Source organism: Fringilla coelebs (assembly GCF_963513975.1).
Source record: "Fringilla coelebs genome assembly, chromosome: 17".
NCBI lineage: Eukaryota > Metazoa > Chordata > Aves > Passeriformes > Fringillidae > Fringilla > Fringilla coelebs.
In genome coordinates this window covers 10,228,470-10,246,245 of record NC_140043.1, presented here as the reverse complement: position 1 = coordinate 10,246,245, position 17,776 = coordinate 10,228,470, and the positions used below count along the sequence as shown (strand labels likewise).

At 45.1% G+C, this 17,776-nt stretch overlaps 1 protein-coding gene across 5 annotated transcripts in view; it reads left to right on the top strand.

The window, feature by feature from the left end:
* ULK1 (unc-51 like autophagy activating kinase 1) overlaps nucleotides 1–17,776 on the top strand; it is a 77,512-nt gene that overhangs the window by 25,625 nt on the left and 34,111 nt on the right. For all 5 annotated transcript variants that reach the window (XM_084217474.1, XM_084217472.1, XM_084217476.1 and 2 more), the window contains exons 8-12: nucleotides 414–487; nucleotides 2,568–2,669; nucleotides 9,936–9,994; nucleotides 13,684–13,766; nucleotides 16,652–16,702. In XM_084217474.1, the coding sequence (XP_084073600.1) occupies nucleotides 414–487; nucleotides 2,568–2,669; nucleotides 9,936–9,994; nucleotides 13,684–13,766; nucleotides 16,652–16,702 (369 nt within the window). The remainder of the gene's footprint in view (nucleotides 1–413; nucleotides 488–2,567; nucleotides 2,670–9,935; nucleotides 9,995–13,683; nucleotides 13,767–16,651; nucleotides 16,703–17,776) is intronic.

Below are 17,776 nucleotides of genomic sequence, written 5' to 3'. Positions count from 1 at the left end.
CCTGGATGTGTTTCACATTGCAGCCTTTTCAATGGAGGACAACTTTCAGTTCCCCAAATGAAAGGCTGAGACAGCAGCAGATGAACTGGCTGGTTTTGAACTGGCACATTCTCACTGAAGTCAGGAGAGCCTTCCCAGCTGACATTTCAGAGTGTAGGCAAATGGGTTCTGATCCCTGAAAGAGGGGTGGGAGTTTGTTCATCTGGGTACTGTTGGGGCTTGCTCTGCCCTACTGTGCATTAATAACTAGCACAAGGATGCTGCTGCCCAAAGAGAGCTGTCAAAGTCTTACCAAGATAGAGGTTGCAAAAATTGATAGGAAGTGAAGGTAAAGTAGGAAGAATGAACTGGAGAAGGTGCAGGTTCTCCAGGGCTGGTGTCTGCTCCTGACCTACCTCTGTTTGTGTTTGCAGCTGACTTTGGGTTTGCCCGGTACCTGCAGAACAATATGATGGCAGCAACATTGTGTGGCTCACCCATGTACATGGTAAGTGTGATTTTTCTAGAGGGTTTTCTGTGTTGTTCTTGCTTTGCTCTCCAAAAGCAAGGCTTTGTTTTTATCTAGTCTTTTCCCCGGAGGGGAAATTTTGTTTACTTGCCAGAAACCACCACAGACCTGAAGTTCTGGCTGCTGGTAATGTCAGACAGCAGGTGCCTGTGCTGTCAGGTAACTTCCATGTGAGATGTGGATAAACCATGCTTTCAGGATGTCTGCTTAGACTGTGAAACTGATGTGTGTAAGAAACCAAACTGATCCCTTTTACCCTCTTTGTACTTTCCACTCTGGGATCAGGTTGTGATGAGGTGATCTCTTATTTGTGCTCATGGCAGCAGTCAAGGTCTCAGTGTCACATCAAGTCAGTGAAAGGAAAAATGAGAAAACTAGACAGAAATAAGAATGTCAAAACCAGACTTGTAATAGTTCCTGGGGACGTGGGTGTCTGAGCTCAAAGTAAAAAGATGATGTGAGTCAATTTAGGTTGAAGTTTTTACAGGTGCCCTGGGGTAAAAGGCACCTCATTTCAAACACTGTCTAATCCACTCTTTAGTTTTTTGTCTGTAGTCTTTGGGCAGAGTTAGGCTGGATTGTGCTGCACTGCTCAGGCCTAGTGCTCCTGGTACTCTGTTCCACAGAACTACCTCAAGCAAAACACACTTCCTCTCTCTCCCTTATTTGAAGCCTGATGTTTATTTGAGCTATGCTATATGTGAAGATGATGTAACTCTCCTCTCCTGTGAGAGTTTCCTGAGTTGTCTATTTTTAGTGATACTTTTTCTTTCAGAGTCTCTTGTGAAAGTAATTGAAAACACCCAGCTTATTTTCTGAAAGGGCTGGAGGAAACTAGTGATGATGGTTTTTTCCTATTTGTTTTTTATTTTTATTTTAAACAACACTGGATGTTACAAGAAATCTCAATGTTTCATATTGTTCTCTTTATTGATGGGTTTGAAGGAAGATGGGGAGGGAGGGTTCAGCTGGGATTTAGGGAGGATTTTGAAGTCTTTCTTGTGCAGGAGCCCTGGGAGCATCTGCTGGCAAGGCAGGACTTTATTCCCTGCTTTAGCTCAGGCCTGTTGCTGCTTTATTTCATTTTTTTCCCCCTACCAAAAGGAGCTTTCTGTCTGAACCCCAGTATGATCCATGCCATGGCAAGACTTGAAACCTCCTTGTGCAGTTCTTGTCTTGCTGCTTTGGCTTTTTTTGGTGTCATGCCTCCTTCCCTTAGGAACAGACCAAGCTCCCATCCACAATTTACTTGTTGCCTTTTTTTTTTTTTTGTTTCCATTACGTGTGGCCTTTACTTCTAACAGAGCTAAAAAATTGATCCTGTTCCATGCTGGCAGCAGTGCAGTGAAATCTGTAGTTATAAACAGGAGGGATTAGCCAGCCTGCCCTGCTGTCCCTCCTCTGCTGCTGCTCTGGAGGCTCTCCCTGCTGAGCCAGGGGCTCTGGGGGTTGCACTGTCTCCAGCCTCTGGGAGGGAGCAGCTGAGGGCACAATGTGGGATTAGAAACCACAGTCTGAGGCATAGCAGGGCTCAAGCTGTTGGACTGGAACCCTGCCTTTGAACCCAAACTGTGACCTTGGCACCAGGCCCTGGAGCTGAATTAATGTGCTGCCATCTTGGGCTAAATGAGAGAAGTGCCCAAGTGGTGCAGCCCAGGATGGAGGCTGGAGTTTACCTGTGCAGTGGGAGCCTTTGCTGCTCTGGATCTTCCTCCTTGCTTTGGTTGGAAGATCTGTTTGTGATTTCAGTGGATTCAGCAGAAAATGGTACACTGGGAGAAGGGGAAGTACTAAGTTTGCCCAAAAAATACAATGTTAGGATGTATTTTTGTCTTCTGAATGAAAGTCTGTGCTTCCCTCACTTAAATAGGGAAGTGGCCCTTTCAATGTAGTGCTACAGTCTTATAGGGAGTAAACTTTCATGGCTACTGGGGAATCTAGCTCAAGAGGTTTTATAGTATAATAGTGACTTGTCTCTTGGAGTTGCTAAAAAAATAAAAACCAACCCACCAAAACTACTTCTTTTTGTAAAAGAAATCTCCCTTCTCTCCCCCAAAAGGCACCAGAAGTCATTATGTCCCAGCACTATGATGCCAAAGCTGACCTCTGGAGTATAGGAACCATCATTTATCAGTGTCTAACAGGAAAGGCTCCCTTTCAGGTGAGTTGCTTAGATTTGATGTTTATGACTCTCTCCTGCTTTTTTAATCTTTTATTTTTTCCTGCTAATCTGGTTACTCTAAGGCTTCTGCCATCTCTGATCTCAACTCCCTTAGATCCAGCCCCATGAAGGTCTGGCTTACACCTTGGCAGTGTTGTGCTGTATATGTTGTAATTCTGGTTGTGTTACTAGAATATGACTCTTCTCTGGGCTGTCTCTCATTAAAATGTATTTCCCAGTTATAGGAGCTTAAGAAGGGTCACTGATTGAGAAAATTACCATGAATCAGTTAAAGCAGTGGAGGTTTTTTAGGCCTACACTTAGAAAATCAGTTTCTATTTACAACTGTAGTCAGTGTATAATTTATAATTATAATTCTGTTTGGTACAAAAGGACTATAAGAGAGATTGTAATTGCAAGTTAATGTTCAGGATGATTTGGTGGTAAGCAGTGTATTGCAGCTAAATCAACTTGGTTTTCAGAGCAGTTAAGTAGGATAATATCAAAAGGTTCTTATCTGTCATCTCACAGCAGTCTCTTCCAGCTTGAAATGTTTATGTTCATCAGATCCAAGCCCCTCCAAATATAACACAGCCCTGTAAAGCTCCACCCTGTACTTAATGCCATAACTTCTGGATGAGCTACAGCATATCCTTTGTGAACAGCATTCTCTGATGGTTTTGGTTTGTTTTTTTCTTTTGAATGGTGGAGAATTCACCACAGCCTTACTCCTGTTGCTTCAGAATTACTTCACATATTTTTCATCATCCATAGCTAGAATTTATATAGACTCAGTGTATCTTTTTTTTTGTTAGTCAAACTGTGTGCTACTTTACTTCTTCCATCTCTGAATGAGATCAGCAGACTCTCCCTTGAAATTACTCTTTCAAAGTATTGTATTTGTCAGGTTTTTTTCCCCCTTGCTTTTTGGTCCTCTCTTCTTATGGCCTGACATCTCTTTATCCTGATTTCCTAATAAAACAAAATGGGAAAAATCCACAACAAACCCCCCAAAATGAATAAAAAGGAAATAAAAACAAAAAGCACAAAAGAAAGTCAGTCAGAGGGAAATTTATGCTCAAGTAATAAGGCAAATTTTATGAAGTGAAGGACTTTATGAGCTTTAGTTCCACAGCTTTTTAGGATTTCACACAAGACCTGGAATGTTTATGCTTTTACATCATCAGGGAGGATAAAGTGAATTCTGAATCTTTTGCAGGAAAGAGTGGGCAAATACAGGAGTAAAGTAATAGTATATTTTGGTTTTGTCTAAAGCCAAGAACACTTTTTTCCTTCAGGGTAATTTTTTCCCTGCTGCTATAAGAATCTTCCACTCCAATGCTTTATATTCTGTCCACCAGCTTCCTCCGTATTTAGAGCAAGACTTCATTTCCTTTGCATGTTTCTTTTTTTATAAACCCCTGCAAAATGTACTGAAACTTCTGAATGGCTTCTGTTTACTGGCTGCATCCACTTGCCATCAGTGCTGGTATCTTTGTTTGAGAGGAGAAAAGGACTGTTAGGATGAAAGAAAATAAATGTTTGTGTGTTAAGAAGAAAATGGAGGGGAGGAGAAAGCAAGCTTTGCACGTATAGGAGAGCCTGGCACAGATTCTCCTTTGTATCTTGGTGCTTTTTAGTCTCTAAAGGCACCTTGATACCTGCTCATTCAAATGATTTAATTACTGTCCAAAGTGGTGACTTTATCATAGGGGTTCTTTGTCTCTGATTGAGGCATGGCAATGCCCTGCCTTGGAGTGGGCAGTGAAGGGACACTTCAGTCCCTGCCCAGCAGTTCCTGACCTTGTTTTGTGCTTGCCTCATTAGATAACTCTGTCCCAGAAACATCTGTTGGGCTGGGAAATGGGGTTATTAGTTCCTCTATTCCAGTTTTCCCCACACTCTTTCCTCTTTTGGAGGTTGTATTTGGAAATAAAATACCAGGCCCTGTTTGTGATTGCAGTAGCAGCTGTGGATGTGTTTGATCAGGGAGAGGAGCTCAGTCCAGATGGTTCTTTGTGCCCCATCTATTTGTTTTGGCCATGCATGTCACAAATTGCCTTCCAGCTTGAGGTGCAGGTGAAAGAAGCTTGTCTAGGGGAAGCTGGTTAAAGGTTAACTGGCTTTCTGTCTTTGTTGGCATGACTGTGTTGTAAGAATTTGCTGATGGACACTGAGCAGGCATGAAGCTGGTGTTTACAGGGCTGTTAGGAGAAGAGAGGGGGAGTGGGCAGAGGTGATTGGGACACCGTGGGCAGGAATGAGCTTTTAGGAGAAGGGTAGGGGACAGAGACAGAGGTGATTGAGCCCCATGAGCTTTTGAGGGGGGATGTCTTCCAATGGGTGGCAAGAAAACAGGCAGGTTCCACATAGTGCCACCAGCAGACCCAGTTGCACAGGGAAGCCAGGAACTGGATTTCTGAGTGAACCTCTTCAGGCTAAATCCTCACTGTGCCTTCCCTCCCAGGCTGGCAAAGACAGCCCCTCTTCTCTGTCTAGCTGAGATTCCCATGGGAATCTGGAGCTCATGAAACATGCTGAGTTTGGGTGCTGTGGCCTGAGCCAAGGAGGCACCTTCAGGAGGATGCAAACAAAAGGGACTCCAGTGTTATCTGCAGTGAGGAGGAATGAGCTGCCTAAAAATAAAATAGGGCTTCGGGGAAATGGGTTAGATGGAAAAAAAGATCAAATGTGTGGAAAGGCTGAGGCAGCTGTCAATCCTGAAAGTACTTGTAAATAAGACAGAGATGTGCAAGTGCATGAATGTGATTTCTGGCTGTCTCAGAGTTAAAATTAACTATAGCTGGGTCACCCAAGGCAATTTCCCAGAGCCATTCCTGTCCCTTCCCTGCCTCACTGCACACGGAGAAGAAAGAAGCTGCTGATGCTCAGATGTGAACAGTTGGTAGGATGGCTGGTGAAGCTTTCTTAAGGAGCTTTTTGTATTAAACATGGCCATAAACAAAACAGTGAGACTGCCATAGGGATGAGATTAATGGGATTCATAATCCCTATAAACAGATTTGCTGAGCTCTGTATTAATGTGGAATTGTTAATTTGCCTTGCCTAATAAGTGGTCTGCACTCACATCTCTGCATTTCTGTCACTGAGGACAGGACTTGAACAGTGCATTTCCTGCTCCTGCTGACCAGACTTGGGAAGGGCCTTGGGAGTGTAGTGGTTTATTTTTGTCTTACCTGAGTTGAAAAGTTTGGGACCCCATGCCCACTGTGAGGTGGTGCTGGCTGTGTAAACAAGTGACAATCAGAAGCAAAGCTGGAGGCAAGAGAAGAAAGATTTACACAAGGTCTAAAACAATCCAAAACCAATCTAGTCCTTGTCAGATGGTGTTTTAAATATGATTAGTTAAATGACCTCAATCTCCTCTTTCTTTTTTTTTTTTTTCCCCTGTGTGGGAGGAATCACACTGGTATTTCTGGTGGCTTCTCTTTTGTGACCCCTTTTAAATCTGGGCAGCTCTTGGTAAGCAGACACCCCACTGAGCACGTGTAGGTTGTGTCAGAGCTGGCTCTGGCAGTGGCAGTGGGACATCAGATCCTGCCAAAGACCCCTTAACCTGGTTGTCTGAGCCCCTGCAGGAATCTTGAGCTTTCTATGGACATGGTGCCTTGTGTCTGGGGAAAGAATGATCCAAAGAGCAGGGAACTGACAAGAAAATTAATGCAAGTTTTTCTGCCTGGTCTGGCAGCTCTGAAAGAGTTAACCTGCCTGTTTATGTTCTCATCCCAGCTAGCTGTTAGGTGAAAAATTAATTTCTAAGTCTGGTGTACCAAGTTCACTGCTTTAATTCTGAGTTAATTCTGTCTGCATAAGTACTGGGATTATGTATCACTTACAGCAACTGCTATGTTGTGAAATGGCCTTGAGGAACACCAGGAAAGGCTGAATTCTATGCCAAGAATTTGAACCCCTGGTATATTTGTTAGGCAGCTTGCTCATCTGTTCCCAGCTCTGTTCCTTTGGCGTGCCCTGTGTTCAAGGGGACAGGAATTCCTGGAACTGGTGGGTGATTCTGCTGAGGCTGGGTGCAGTGAGTGACTTGTTGCTGTAGTCAATGGAGCACTGCCTTTTGGACCAGTGTTTGTGGGTCTTACCCTGCTCTGTTGGCAGTAGAGAGAAATCAATGTACTGCCAAAGAAAAAACTTCAGGGGGTGGGGATTTGTTTGCTTGTTTCTGGTCCTTGGGCTTTTGAGTCCTCTGAATGCCAGCCACTTAGTTGTGGGAGTCTTAAAATATCAGAAAGCATTTTCAGTAGGTTTTCAAGTTTTTCTTGAGAGCATTACTCACTTATTTTTTCTTTCTAACATTACCAAATCCCCTTTCTTTACCTCCAAATCCCCAAGGAAAGGATTCAAAGAGCAGGGCAATGCCATACACCTGCTATGGAGTGTTGAATAGACAGGGCTCTTCAGGGAAGGTGTGAAAGTCTCTGGCCCTCTTCTGTCTGAATGTTGGGCTTTTGCATCCAGCCGTGGCCCAAGCATGACAAATCCACTGCTGAGTGCTTTTGGAAGCACCACCCTGCCTGCTTTTCACATGCAACTCACTGCCAGGCAGCCAGCACTGAAGGGGATTTGGCAGGGTTCTGCTGAATGCCTTTGTTGGCTCAACATATTTCCAGTGCTGCTCAGGACAAAGTAACAGAGTGGCAGGATTGAATTTGCCCAATTGCCTCTATATATAGAAAGGGGAGACAAAACCAAAATGCAGCTGCTCCTAGTGACATGAGAGGAGACTAAAGGTGTGAACTGACCTGCTGGGGTGCCCTTCTGGCCCTGGGGAAAGCTGAGCTGTTCTGCATCCCTGGTTCTGGTAGATGGGTGCTGTCCCACAGGTAGAAGTTGGCTCTCTGTACCTTGAATGGTGTGGTTGTTTCATGCCTCTGGTGTTTTTCTTGGGCAGGGTGTATCTGCCTGGAAGGCAGATTTCCATTTAAGTTCTTTGCTTCCTAGATGAGGGAATTCAAGCGACATTTTTACTGTATTACAAACTTGAGTTGGTTTTTTTTTCCATGATTCTTAGAGAAAGCACTATTTATTGAAAGGAGAGGTGAGCAAAGTGGCTGAGGGTCCTATTGCTTTATGAATTGTTTGACAGCAAGAGAGCAGTGGACAGGTTACTGGGAGCAGAACTGTGTGACTCAGTCAATTAATAATGAAGTTACATGAAGCTGCAGATGGTTTTTCCAAATTAATGGTGATCCATGGCTGTCTGTGCTGGGCACTCACTAGAATGACTCTGTTCCCCTGGTATCTGCGCTGGGACCAACCTTGAATCACAGGCTCAGGGACAGCCCGAGGGAGGGAGTGTGGTCTGGGTGGGGAGGAGCCTGGCAGGGTCCCTGCAGAGCAATCGGGGCTGGTACTGAGCCAGCAGAATGTGGAGGAACAGCATCCCTGCAGGGACATCTCTTGAGTTTGTACAAAGAGGAAGAAAACTTCATTGAGAACTTTGTTTCTGTCCAAGCCAGTGCTTAGAAGCCTTCTCTAATGAACTGGTCTGCATATATGTGCTGCTTTAAATGTACTCCCTCTTTATTGCCAGGAAAATTTCTGACAAAACAACGTTTGAAGTAGATCAGAGCTTCATTGTATTTGTGAAACAATTGAGCTGTTGCAACAGGAAATGACCAGAGCAAACAGCCAAGGCTTGTATCTCTCTGAAGTGAATGAGCCCTTCCCTCCCTGGGCTGGAGTTCTGCCCCTCCTTTTGCTTTGTCTGTCAGGAATATTTGTCATTACTCTGGGCAGCGTGGCCAGGATATTTGGTGCAGTGTGTATGCTTGCCTCCCTAAAGTTTGCCAATTATTAATCTAATTACATTCCAAGATCTGCCAGGGGAAGGTGTAAAATGGAGTTTTCCTGAATCAAATTGAGTGGCAGCAGTTGGAAATTATGATGCAGTTTGGCATCTGTGTAACAAGGTGCTCTGCTTTAATTTTGATGTTCTTTTGGTGTAGCTTCTGTTGGTAAGGCTGTGTAAAAAACGTTGCCCTGATGAATACTACACAAGTGTGTTGATACCATCAGCTTTTGAGACTACCTTTGGTTTCTTTTGAGGTTTTTTTACTGAGCTCTCAGTTATCCTTAATTTTCATCTTCAGCCAGAGGGAGTAGGTGATGTTGAAACAGCATCTTATGTGGCTGCTTTTCCAGCCATACAGTGTTAGTGGTGTTTTGATGGCCATCTGCTGATTGGCCTGTCTGATTTGCCATTTTAAGCATCTTAATTGACCTTAAATACTTCTAATTTAGAAATAGAAGTAGGTGGAAGGCTCAAGGGGTTTTTGAGCCTGCCCTGAACATCAGGAGAAGCTGCCTGTTGCCTCCTCATTCACACTTTCCTACACACTCTGCTGCACTAATAATTGATTGCAGATGAATCCCTCTGATCTTCCTGCCCTGTTTATGTGCCTTCATGTCTGTGTCGTGCCAGCCATCCTGCTCTGCCTTTAATAAAGCAACTTTGCCTAAGCAGAAAAGCTTGAGACTCTAGGGTTAATTTACTGGCCTGTATTATTCATTGCATGAAAACAAGTGGAGAATTTATATTAGGGGATTTTTATGTGTCTGTGCTTGTCTACTGGTGATTTTATTTTTAACCTCAGCTGTAAACCTCTTGTGCTTAACCCCCACCTTTTTTTTTTTTTAAATCCCATCTCTCAGAATTTGGAATCTTGTCATCAACATCCCCCACAGTTGTGTTTATTACTGTACAAATAAAATAGTGCTGTGGCTTGAGACCTTCTGGCTTCCTGAAACTAAAGCAGAAAATCCTAATTCAGTTGCTGTTTCTCCATGTTCCTAGCCTCTTCACAGATCCCTTGCCCATCAACAGGCTCCCTGCCCCTTTTCTAAATGCCCTGCAGCATTAATCCATGTTCTCAGCAGGAGCTGCCATTCATCATTTGGGACTCCTCACGTCTACAATTATTTAGTCTCCTGGGTGAGCTGGCTATTAGGCCAGCTCAAACTTGAGCATCAGAGCCCACTGCAGTGAAGCTCAGCCTGTGGAAGGGCAGAGCAGGACAGAACCAGGTCAGGGACAAAAGGGCAGCAGGTTGAAATATTGTATTTTCACTGCAGCACAGGGCTGCCTTTTTAGTCTAATGCCAGCAGCATTGTCTGTGCTGGTCCAGCAATTAAAAAGTGCCTCTGCTCTTCAGAGCTACAGTGAAATAAAGATGCTAATCCCTTTCCTTCATTGTCAACTGCTTCATGTGCTGGTTTCTTTCTCCCCCACAGGCCAGCAGCCCACAGGATCTCCGCCTCTTCTATGAGAAAAACAAGATGCTGATGCCCAAGTAAGAATTTTTCCAGTGTCAATGTTTGTAGGCACTTGTTTACTCTGTGTTTACACCTGTCCTTGCATGCTCCTGGCTTGTCACTTGGGGAGGTGACTGAAATATTTGGCTTCCTGCCTTTCCCCATTCCTGGAGCAGCAGCGATGTGGCCCAGGGAAAGTCGGACGGCAGCAGATAGCCAGGCTTGGGGTGTTCTGTGTCTCTGCAGACACTGTTCTCCAGCTCTGCAAAAATTCAGGGCTCCTGGTGATTCCAAGAGCCAGCTAGAGGTCCTGTTGTACACGTGGCTGCCCTGAGGCTGAGAGCCCTGGGAGGAACTCAAAGCAACTCTGGGGTCGTGCGAGCGGCCAGGCTGCGGCTCTGCTGTAACCTGCCACACCTGACTGAGGATCACATTCCCATTTCTCACGTGTCAGGGCAGCAACTGCTCGTGTCCATCCTGCTCTTGGGGGAAACACTATAACCTCCCTGGAAATGGACACTGCTGCAGTTTCCAGGGGGAAGAGAGCTGCTCTCATCCCAACAGGGTGTATGTTACCTCTCTGCTCGGTGCTGTGATTTGTCAGGGTATTTTAGTTTTGTTGCTGTGGTCTTTCCTTTTCATTTCTGAGCTCTGAAAGGAGAAGCTCATGCTGGCTCTGAAAACCTCAGCCTGGTACAGAGACAGGACTGAAGTTCCAGATTGTACATCTAAAATCTGGGTGGCCTTTTTTAAACTTCTTTAACCAGAAGTTATCTTCCAGTTGGCAGAGCTGCTAATGCAGCCATATATGCAGGAAGGTCATTGGGTCGCTGTATATGGATTTTTCTTTTCCTTTATCAGTTCAGACAGCTCCAAGAGATAACTGGAAGGAACTGTCAAGAAGCTGGAGCTCTTATCAATGACTTGTGATATGCAGTTAATTTCCCTTTAATTACTTCCTTTTTTGACTTGGGGAGAAGGCACAAATTTCTATCAGGATTACCTCTAGAGCACCTGGGTTGAACCAGAGGGTGTGATGGAGTAAAACACCTAAAACCAAACAATTTAATGAAAAAATGTGACTGCATAGTTGGAGCCAGTCTGTGTGAGCAGAAAGTAGAGCTTCTGTTTTTCCTACACAGCTCAAAACCTGGCTGCTCACCTTTGAGGTAGCCCCTCTTACTAAATGAGGAATTAATCCATAAAACTAAGAAGTTTTCTTGTGTTGATCCCACTGCCCTGCTGTTGTTTGGCTCATGGTGCAGGGAAGGGGAAAATTGAACTCAGCTGTAAGAGGAGAGCATGTCTGTTCTTGTAGGGATTAGTCCTTTGAGTCCTTCACAGTCTGCATTTGCCATTTTCACTTATCTGCACTTTTGAACTACCAAATTCTTCCAAAACTGAGATCCAAGGTGATTTTGTCACTGTGGAAGTCAGATCTGAACTGGCCTTTGTGTAAATGAGAATTCCCTCTTTCCAAAGTCAGTTTGTCTCTTTAGCATGGGCTGCAATCTGTGCTATTCCTGAGTAAACATGAATAAACTCCTCGAGTGCCCTGCCAGCACAGGATGAAACACAAAACTACTCCAGAGACTTCCTTCTCAGACTGCAGCAGTGCCAGGACTTGGTTTCATTTTCCTTGGGGCTGTGCTGGCTGGCACACACTTCCTTGCCATGGCCAGGCAAAGTGTTTTGGCTTGGGAATGGCGTGGGGAAGCAGTCCCTGGCTGCACTGCTGCTGCTGCCAGGTGAGGAGATGCTGTTCTGAGCATTCTGGGGAGCCCATGGAGCAGAAGCCCGAAGGCTTCACAATTTTAATAGTGAATCTAAACAATTAACATTCATTGTGCTGGTTTGCATGGCAAAGTGCATCCAGGTCACTGGGGCAAGGAGGCAGGTTTGTTGCTCATGTTTAAAAAGAGTCCTAGAAAATAATACTGAAGGGTAGCAAAGCTTGATGCTTTGGACATGGGAGGTAAGAGGAGACAAACAGGCTGTTAATCTGCACCCTCTTCATCTGTGTTGTGCCATCTGAAGTCCATGAGTTGATGTACCTGTTTCTTGGCTTTAAAACCAAGGTTAAAGTCATAGCTGGGAAATGGACTCATTTTGAATGAGGGCTTTATGTGTCACAGATAAATAAATGATGATGATAACACTGCAGGGCTGCAGGACTCCAGCACTAATGCATTTTTCAGGAGGCTGCTTGCTGTGGTATCTTTGGGTTATTCCATTACACAATGTGCTTCCAAGGGACACCTCTTTTGATGGGAGGCTCGACCTGAGGCTCAGTCTAACTGCATCCCTTCCAGAGTCCTGGTGGCCTCCTCCTGTGTCAGCCTGAGAAGGTGCACAAAACCATTTGAGCATCAGGGATGGAAAAGCTGCTCCTCCAGTACAAACAAGGATGAGGGATGCTTGCCATCATTCTCTGATCTTGGGTTCCTATTCCTGCCCCAGCAAGGCCTGGGGCTTCACAGAGAAATGACTGGGTGGTACTGAAATGTGTGAACACATACCTTCTCCTGTGTCTGTGAACAGTTTGGTACTGCTAGCTAGCCCCCTTTTTTCCCCTCACTATTTTTGAGCTAGCTTCTGTTTTACCCCTGTCTGTGGTAGGGTGTGCTGGTGGAGATGATAAAGGAAGGGTTTTTTCTCCCAGCATTGGTCAGGCTTGGCCTCAGGGCAGTGACTGATGCCAGAGCCACGTGCAGAGCCACTGAGAGCTAAAATTACTGTGCTGGGCACACATGTCATTACCTCAGCTGACCCAACATGGGGAGAGGGGAAAGCCTAGCAGAGCGTGGGGGCCACGCTGGGAACAGCCATGATAAACAGAGTTAATACTGAGAGGAGCTGCAACCACCCACGCCTTACTAGGAGAGCTGTGCCCCAGCCCAAAGCCCCCAGCAGCACTTCTGGGGATGGAGGGAAGTCAGCAGAGCTGAATCCACTTATGCAAGAGCTGAACTCTGCTTTCCTTCCTTAATCCATTCATTTATTCCCTGCATTTTTCAATCTGCAGGGGTTATGAAGAGCTGCCCTGGCCTCTCCCCCATCTGCTTGTGGGGTGAGGGAGAGTACAGTGCTTTACCAGCTCTTTTGTGTTTTCTTCCTAACTGTGCTGAAAAGTGAGGTAATAACTGCACAAATTTTACCTTGCTGAGGTGGCAGTTGCTCACATCTTAGTGGCCTTTGATTAATCTATGCTGTATTATCCAGGAAACAAACAGACAAAGGTTACTTGCTAGTTTTACATAAGCTGCACTGAAAAATTAATGCCTTAATAAAATGGTACTAATTGGTGATACATTTCACCACCAGAGTCTTAATTGGAAGCTTCCCCTTGGAAACTGCTTTGTTCTAGTGATCTTATTCCCATTAGAGCAAGTAGGAGTGATTTTATTTATTGTGTGTGAAATACTACAAGTGGAATGGGCTTAGCTGAGCACCAGAGGGATGACACTGTGAAGGGAAGGATCTGCAGGTGCTCATGGGAGAGGCCACTGAAGCAAAATGAGCTGTAGCCTGACCAGTGGCAGTAGGGAGTGAAAACCAGAGACTCAAAATAAAGACATTTGTGATCAGCCTCCCTCCACTGAGCTCCCGGTGTTCCTGGCCTAGCAGGCATGGAGTGAGTTTGCATCTGCCAGTTGCCTTCCTGAATATGTAAAAGCAGATTCAGTAGACTGCCAGTCTCTTATTTTGCTTTTGTTTTCAATCCTAGCATCCCCAGGGAGACATCAAGCCACCTGAGGCAGCTCCTGCTGGGCCTCCTGCAGCGTAACCATAAGGACCGCATGGACTTTGGTAAGGCTCCTTCCCCTTGGGCTTCTGCTGCTCTCTCTGTGTCTTTTGGCTCTGCACAAGCCTCTCTACTTTTGGCTGGTGCTAGGGGAAGCATCCAAACACTGGATTTCACCTGTGCCTGGAGGGTTGCATAATCTTGGGGGTTTTAGTTTATGTGCTGGAAAGGTCAGTGCTGACTGCAGTACAGTTTTGTAAACCAAGGAGATTTGGCACATTTTCAGCATATGTTTGTTACTTGCATTCCCTGTCCTGGCTTCTGCTTTTATCATCTCTCTGAGCTGTGGTTAAGTGTGCTACTAGGTAAAATGTGTCTTGTGTATCCGTGCTTTTCTGTCACAGTTTCTTTCCAGAGCTGCAATTTGTGCTCATTACTGAACAATCCAGTCACTACCCTCTGCTTCTCGGGGTTTGCTGTGATAATCTGAGCCAGGAGATGCAGCTGCTTGCAGATCCTTCCCTCCTTCTCCAGTTTCTGTGGAAGGAAGCCTTGGTCCTTCTCAGGGCTCAAGCTCTGCAAGCCTTTATCTCAGTCTCCTGACTTGGCTGACATGAGGATTTCCCCTTTTGTCTTAATTCCTTCCAAACTGAGATCATTCCTTGAGAGCCCAGTGGTTCTGACTTGGCAGCATCTTACAAATGTGTTTTAGCTGAGCTCAAAGGTCTAAAGAACCTCCTAGGAAAGCCATGCCCTAGAGGAAAGCAGACAGAGGTGGAGCCTTTCCTTGAATCCCTGAAAGGACCAGGTCATCTAGAGGCAAACACATCCTGTGTGTGTTCAGGATGCTGCTTTTTAGTCAGACTTGGGTAAAATAGTTTGATATTTCTGGGATTTGAGGGTTGGTTTTCTGTTGGGTTTTTGTTTGCTTATCTGCTCAGGTAGGTTGTTTCCTCCTGGGCAGCACACACTAGGTAATGAAGAGGAATTGTTTTGCACCCTCTGTTATTCTTTTGGATTAGAGATACCAGGAAAGCCTTTCTGGGGATGGTCAGCTGGATAAGCAACTGTGGATTACCTGAGGTTGATCACAGTTATCCAGTGATGAATGCCAAGGGCTGGTTACTGGAGTGTAGAAGTGAGAGAATGAGCCTTTTGAAAAGTGAGTTGTTGAAGCTCCTGACAGGCTGGCTTGGATAGAATACCTGGCAGGGTTATTCCCTGCAGATCTTTTATCTGGGCTGTGGATCTCTACCTCTTCTCTCATGCTGCTGTGCATTTCAAAAGAAGGTGTCTTTGAGGTTCTTGATTCCCTGCTGTCAGAAATTGTCTGGCAAACCTTTTTAGCCCTTATAAGCTGGTTTTGTACCTCTTGGGAGTAGAGTATATCAGTCCATGTCATAACACTTGGAAACTTGAGATAGTAGCTTTTGATATCACTCTGGGCAACAGTTCCAGCACATTTTGCAGTACTGAGATTTTTCCTGTCCTTAATCACATTTTTATCAATAAATTGGCATGTCCCCAGAGGAGAGGGTTTCCTGCTGTTCCTTGTTCCATGAAACCCTCTGCCTGGAGATGTCACAGTGACCTCCACAAAGCTCAGTTGAGTCACACAACAGCAACTCATCAGCTTGAAACTTCATATACTTGTTGTGTGTCCCAGCTGCTGTTCTGCCAGCAACTGATGCTCTCTGCAATCTCAAGATTATCTAAAGGAAAACCAGGAGGGTTTCAAGTTGCAAGTTTCCTGCTGATGATTACAAGCTGGGTTGTTTGAATTTTGCTTTGCAAGCACAGCTAATAAGCAGTTTGGAGCGAGGAGTGGGGGAAAAGTGAAAGAAATCATCATTTCCACCCCCTCAGTTGAGTCAGCTTGGCTGAGGGATGGTACCCTCCTCTCCTGCAGCAGGCTGAAAAAGAAGCAGGAAACCCCAGCAGCTGAGCAGCTCCCACAGGATGGGATGTTCTCCATCCACAGCAGATCTAATCTGTGAGATGCCAGCTTTCCTTGCCAAAGATTTCCAGTCCTTGTCTTGGGCTAAGCTCCAGACCACTGCACTCTGGCTGCAGGACCCTGGCACAGCAGTGGGGGGAGAGGCTGGGGGAACAGGGATTGTTTAAGGTTAAAAAGCAGACAAACAAAAAACCCAGTGACTGCATTCTGGAAAGCTCAGTCCCCAAAGAGGAGCTGTTTACAGAAGAAGTTTGTAAACCTTGGGTGTTGCAACAGGAAATCCATTCTGGGAAAGAAGCTGAAGCTCAGTAATCAGTGTTGATCCATGGCTGACACTCCCAAAAGACTGAGTTGCTGATTGTGATAGGAGAGGGCTCTGGCAGAGAGCTGCAGTGATTCAGAGATGAAGGAACTGGGAGAAGTGGCTACTTGTGAGGACAGGCAAACATGCAGAGAGTGTTCAGCAAGCCAGGACAGAAGCTGTTCTTGGCCTGGATCTGTAGAATGAATTCCCATAAAGAGGGGAGGAAGCAGCAGTTGTGTTTGATGTGGAAGGGAGAGAGTTCTGGGCTGTGGTTCTGGGGTGGCCCATTAAAAAATGCAATTCTGCCCTCAGTGCATGATGGGTTTGAGTCTCTGTCATGGAAGATCACTCAGTGGAAGTCTTTTTGTCCATCATCCCTATTCTGTGGAGTGAGTGGCAGTGCAGTGTGATATAAATGCAGCTCCCCTGGATCCCTACATTTAGGGTGATTCACCATCCTGATTAGCCAGGGATCCAGTTAATTTCCCATCCTTATTTAATGAGCAAGTCCTGCATCCAGTCTCCAGCCTGTAGTCTTGACCACTTCTATATGCAACCATAGTCAGTCAGCTTCCATTGTTGCATGGAAAAATCCCCGTATAGCACTGCAACTTCCTGTGTTTTATCTGCTTTGTAAACTTCTTACAGGCATTTTCTTTCACTGAGTCATTGTTCTTGATTTTTTTCAGATGAATTTTTCCATCACCCATTCTTGGATGCAAGTGCCTCTATGAAAAAATGTAAGTATTGCATTTTTGATTACAACTGTTTTTGAAGCATGGCCTGACTTCCTTTGCTGTTAGTTCAAAAGGAAAGAAAAATACTGCTTTATGTTTCCTTAGTTATTTAGGCAGGGATTCAGTGTTTATTACTGTGTCACGTCCAGCATTTGCCATAAAAATGTATTTAATTTTACTGAGTTATCTTCAAAGGGATGATTGGGGGATATAATAGAAACCTAAAGTGGAAGCAAATGTAGTTTTGAAATGTATTCAGCTGCTTTGTGTGAAGTGCTTGGCCAGTGGGTGCTTGTAGGTACACAGCATTATGCATCGTGGTCTTACTTTTCATCCTCCCCTGTAGCACCATTCAGGCTGGTGAATGGTGGAAGCTGGCACTCTTGGCCCTGCTTGCCAGGTTGGCTGTGCAAAAGCCAAATTTTGTGGCTACCAAATCTTGTTTCATCATTTACATGGCAGTTCTTGATACATCTTGTTTTAGAAAGGTTACATTTATTACATTTATTACATTAAACAAAGACAGATTCCCATTGCAAGTTCTCTCTTCTTCCTTTTGATTCAAAACTTTGGGAAAGTTGCAGCCACACATCTTATGGTTGAGAGGTTTCTTCTTGGTGGAAAACAGTTCAGAATTGCTTCTAGTGCCTGATGGGGCATCAGAGTCCTCTGGCCAGGAGACTTGGGTTGGTGGAATTGTGTATGGCTGCCTTCTCTGGAAGGATTCTTCTGGGCATTTAATCTCTGAGTAAATATAGCACCAAGAATCTTCATCAGTGACTAATCTGGGGAGTTCAGTGCAAAGTCTTGGAGGAACCATGTCCAGCACAAGCCCAGTTTCCCTCTTGGATGTGTGCCATGCATTGACACACCTTCTCTGATATCCACATCACTCCTGACCCTCTCTTGCTTTCCTGCTGCCAGAGCAGCGCTTCAGAGTTGTCCCTGATGAGATTTTACCTGTGCACTCAGGTGATCATCCTGCGGGCAAGAAAAGACGCTTCTGGTTTAGGGGAGCTTTCAAAGCAGCCAGGGCCCTAAACCCCCCTGTGCCAGCAGGGTGTGGGGCCAGCCCTG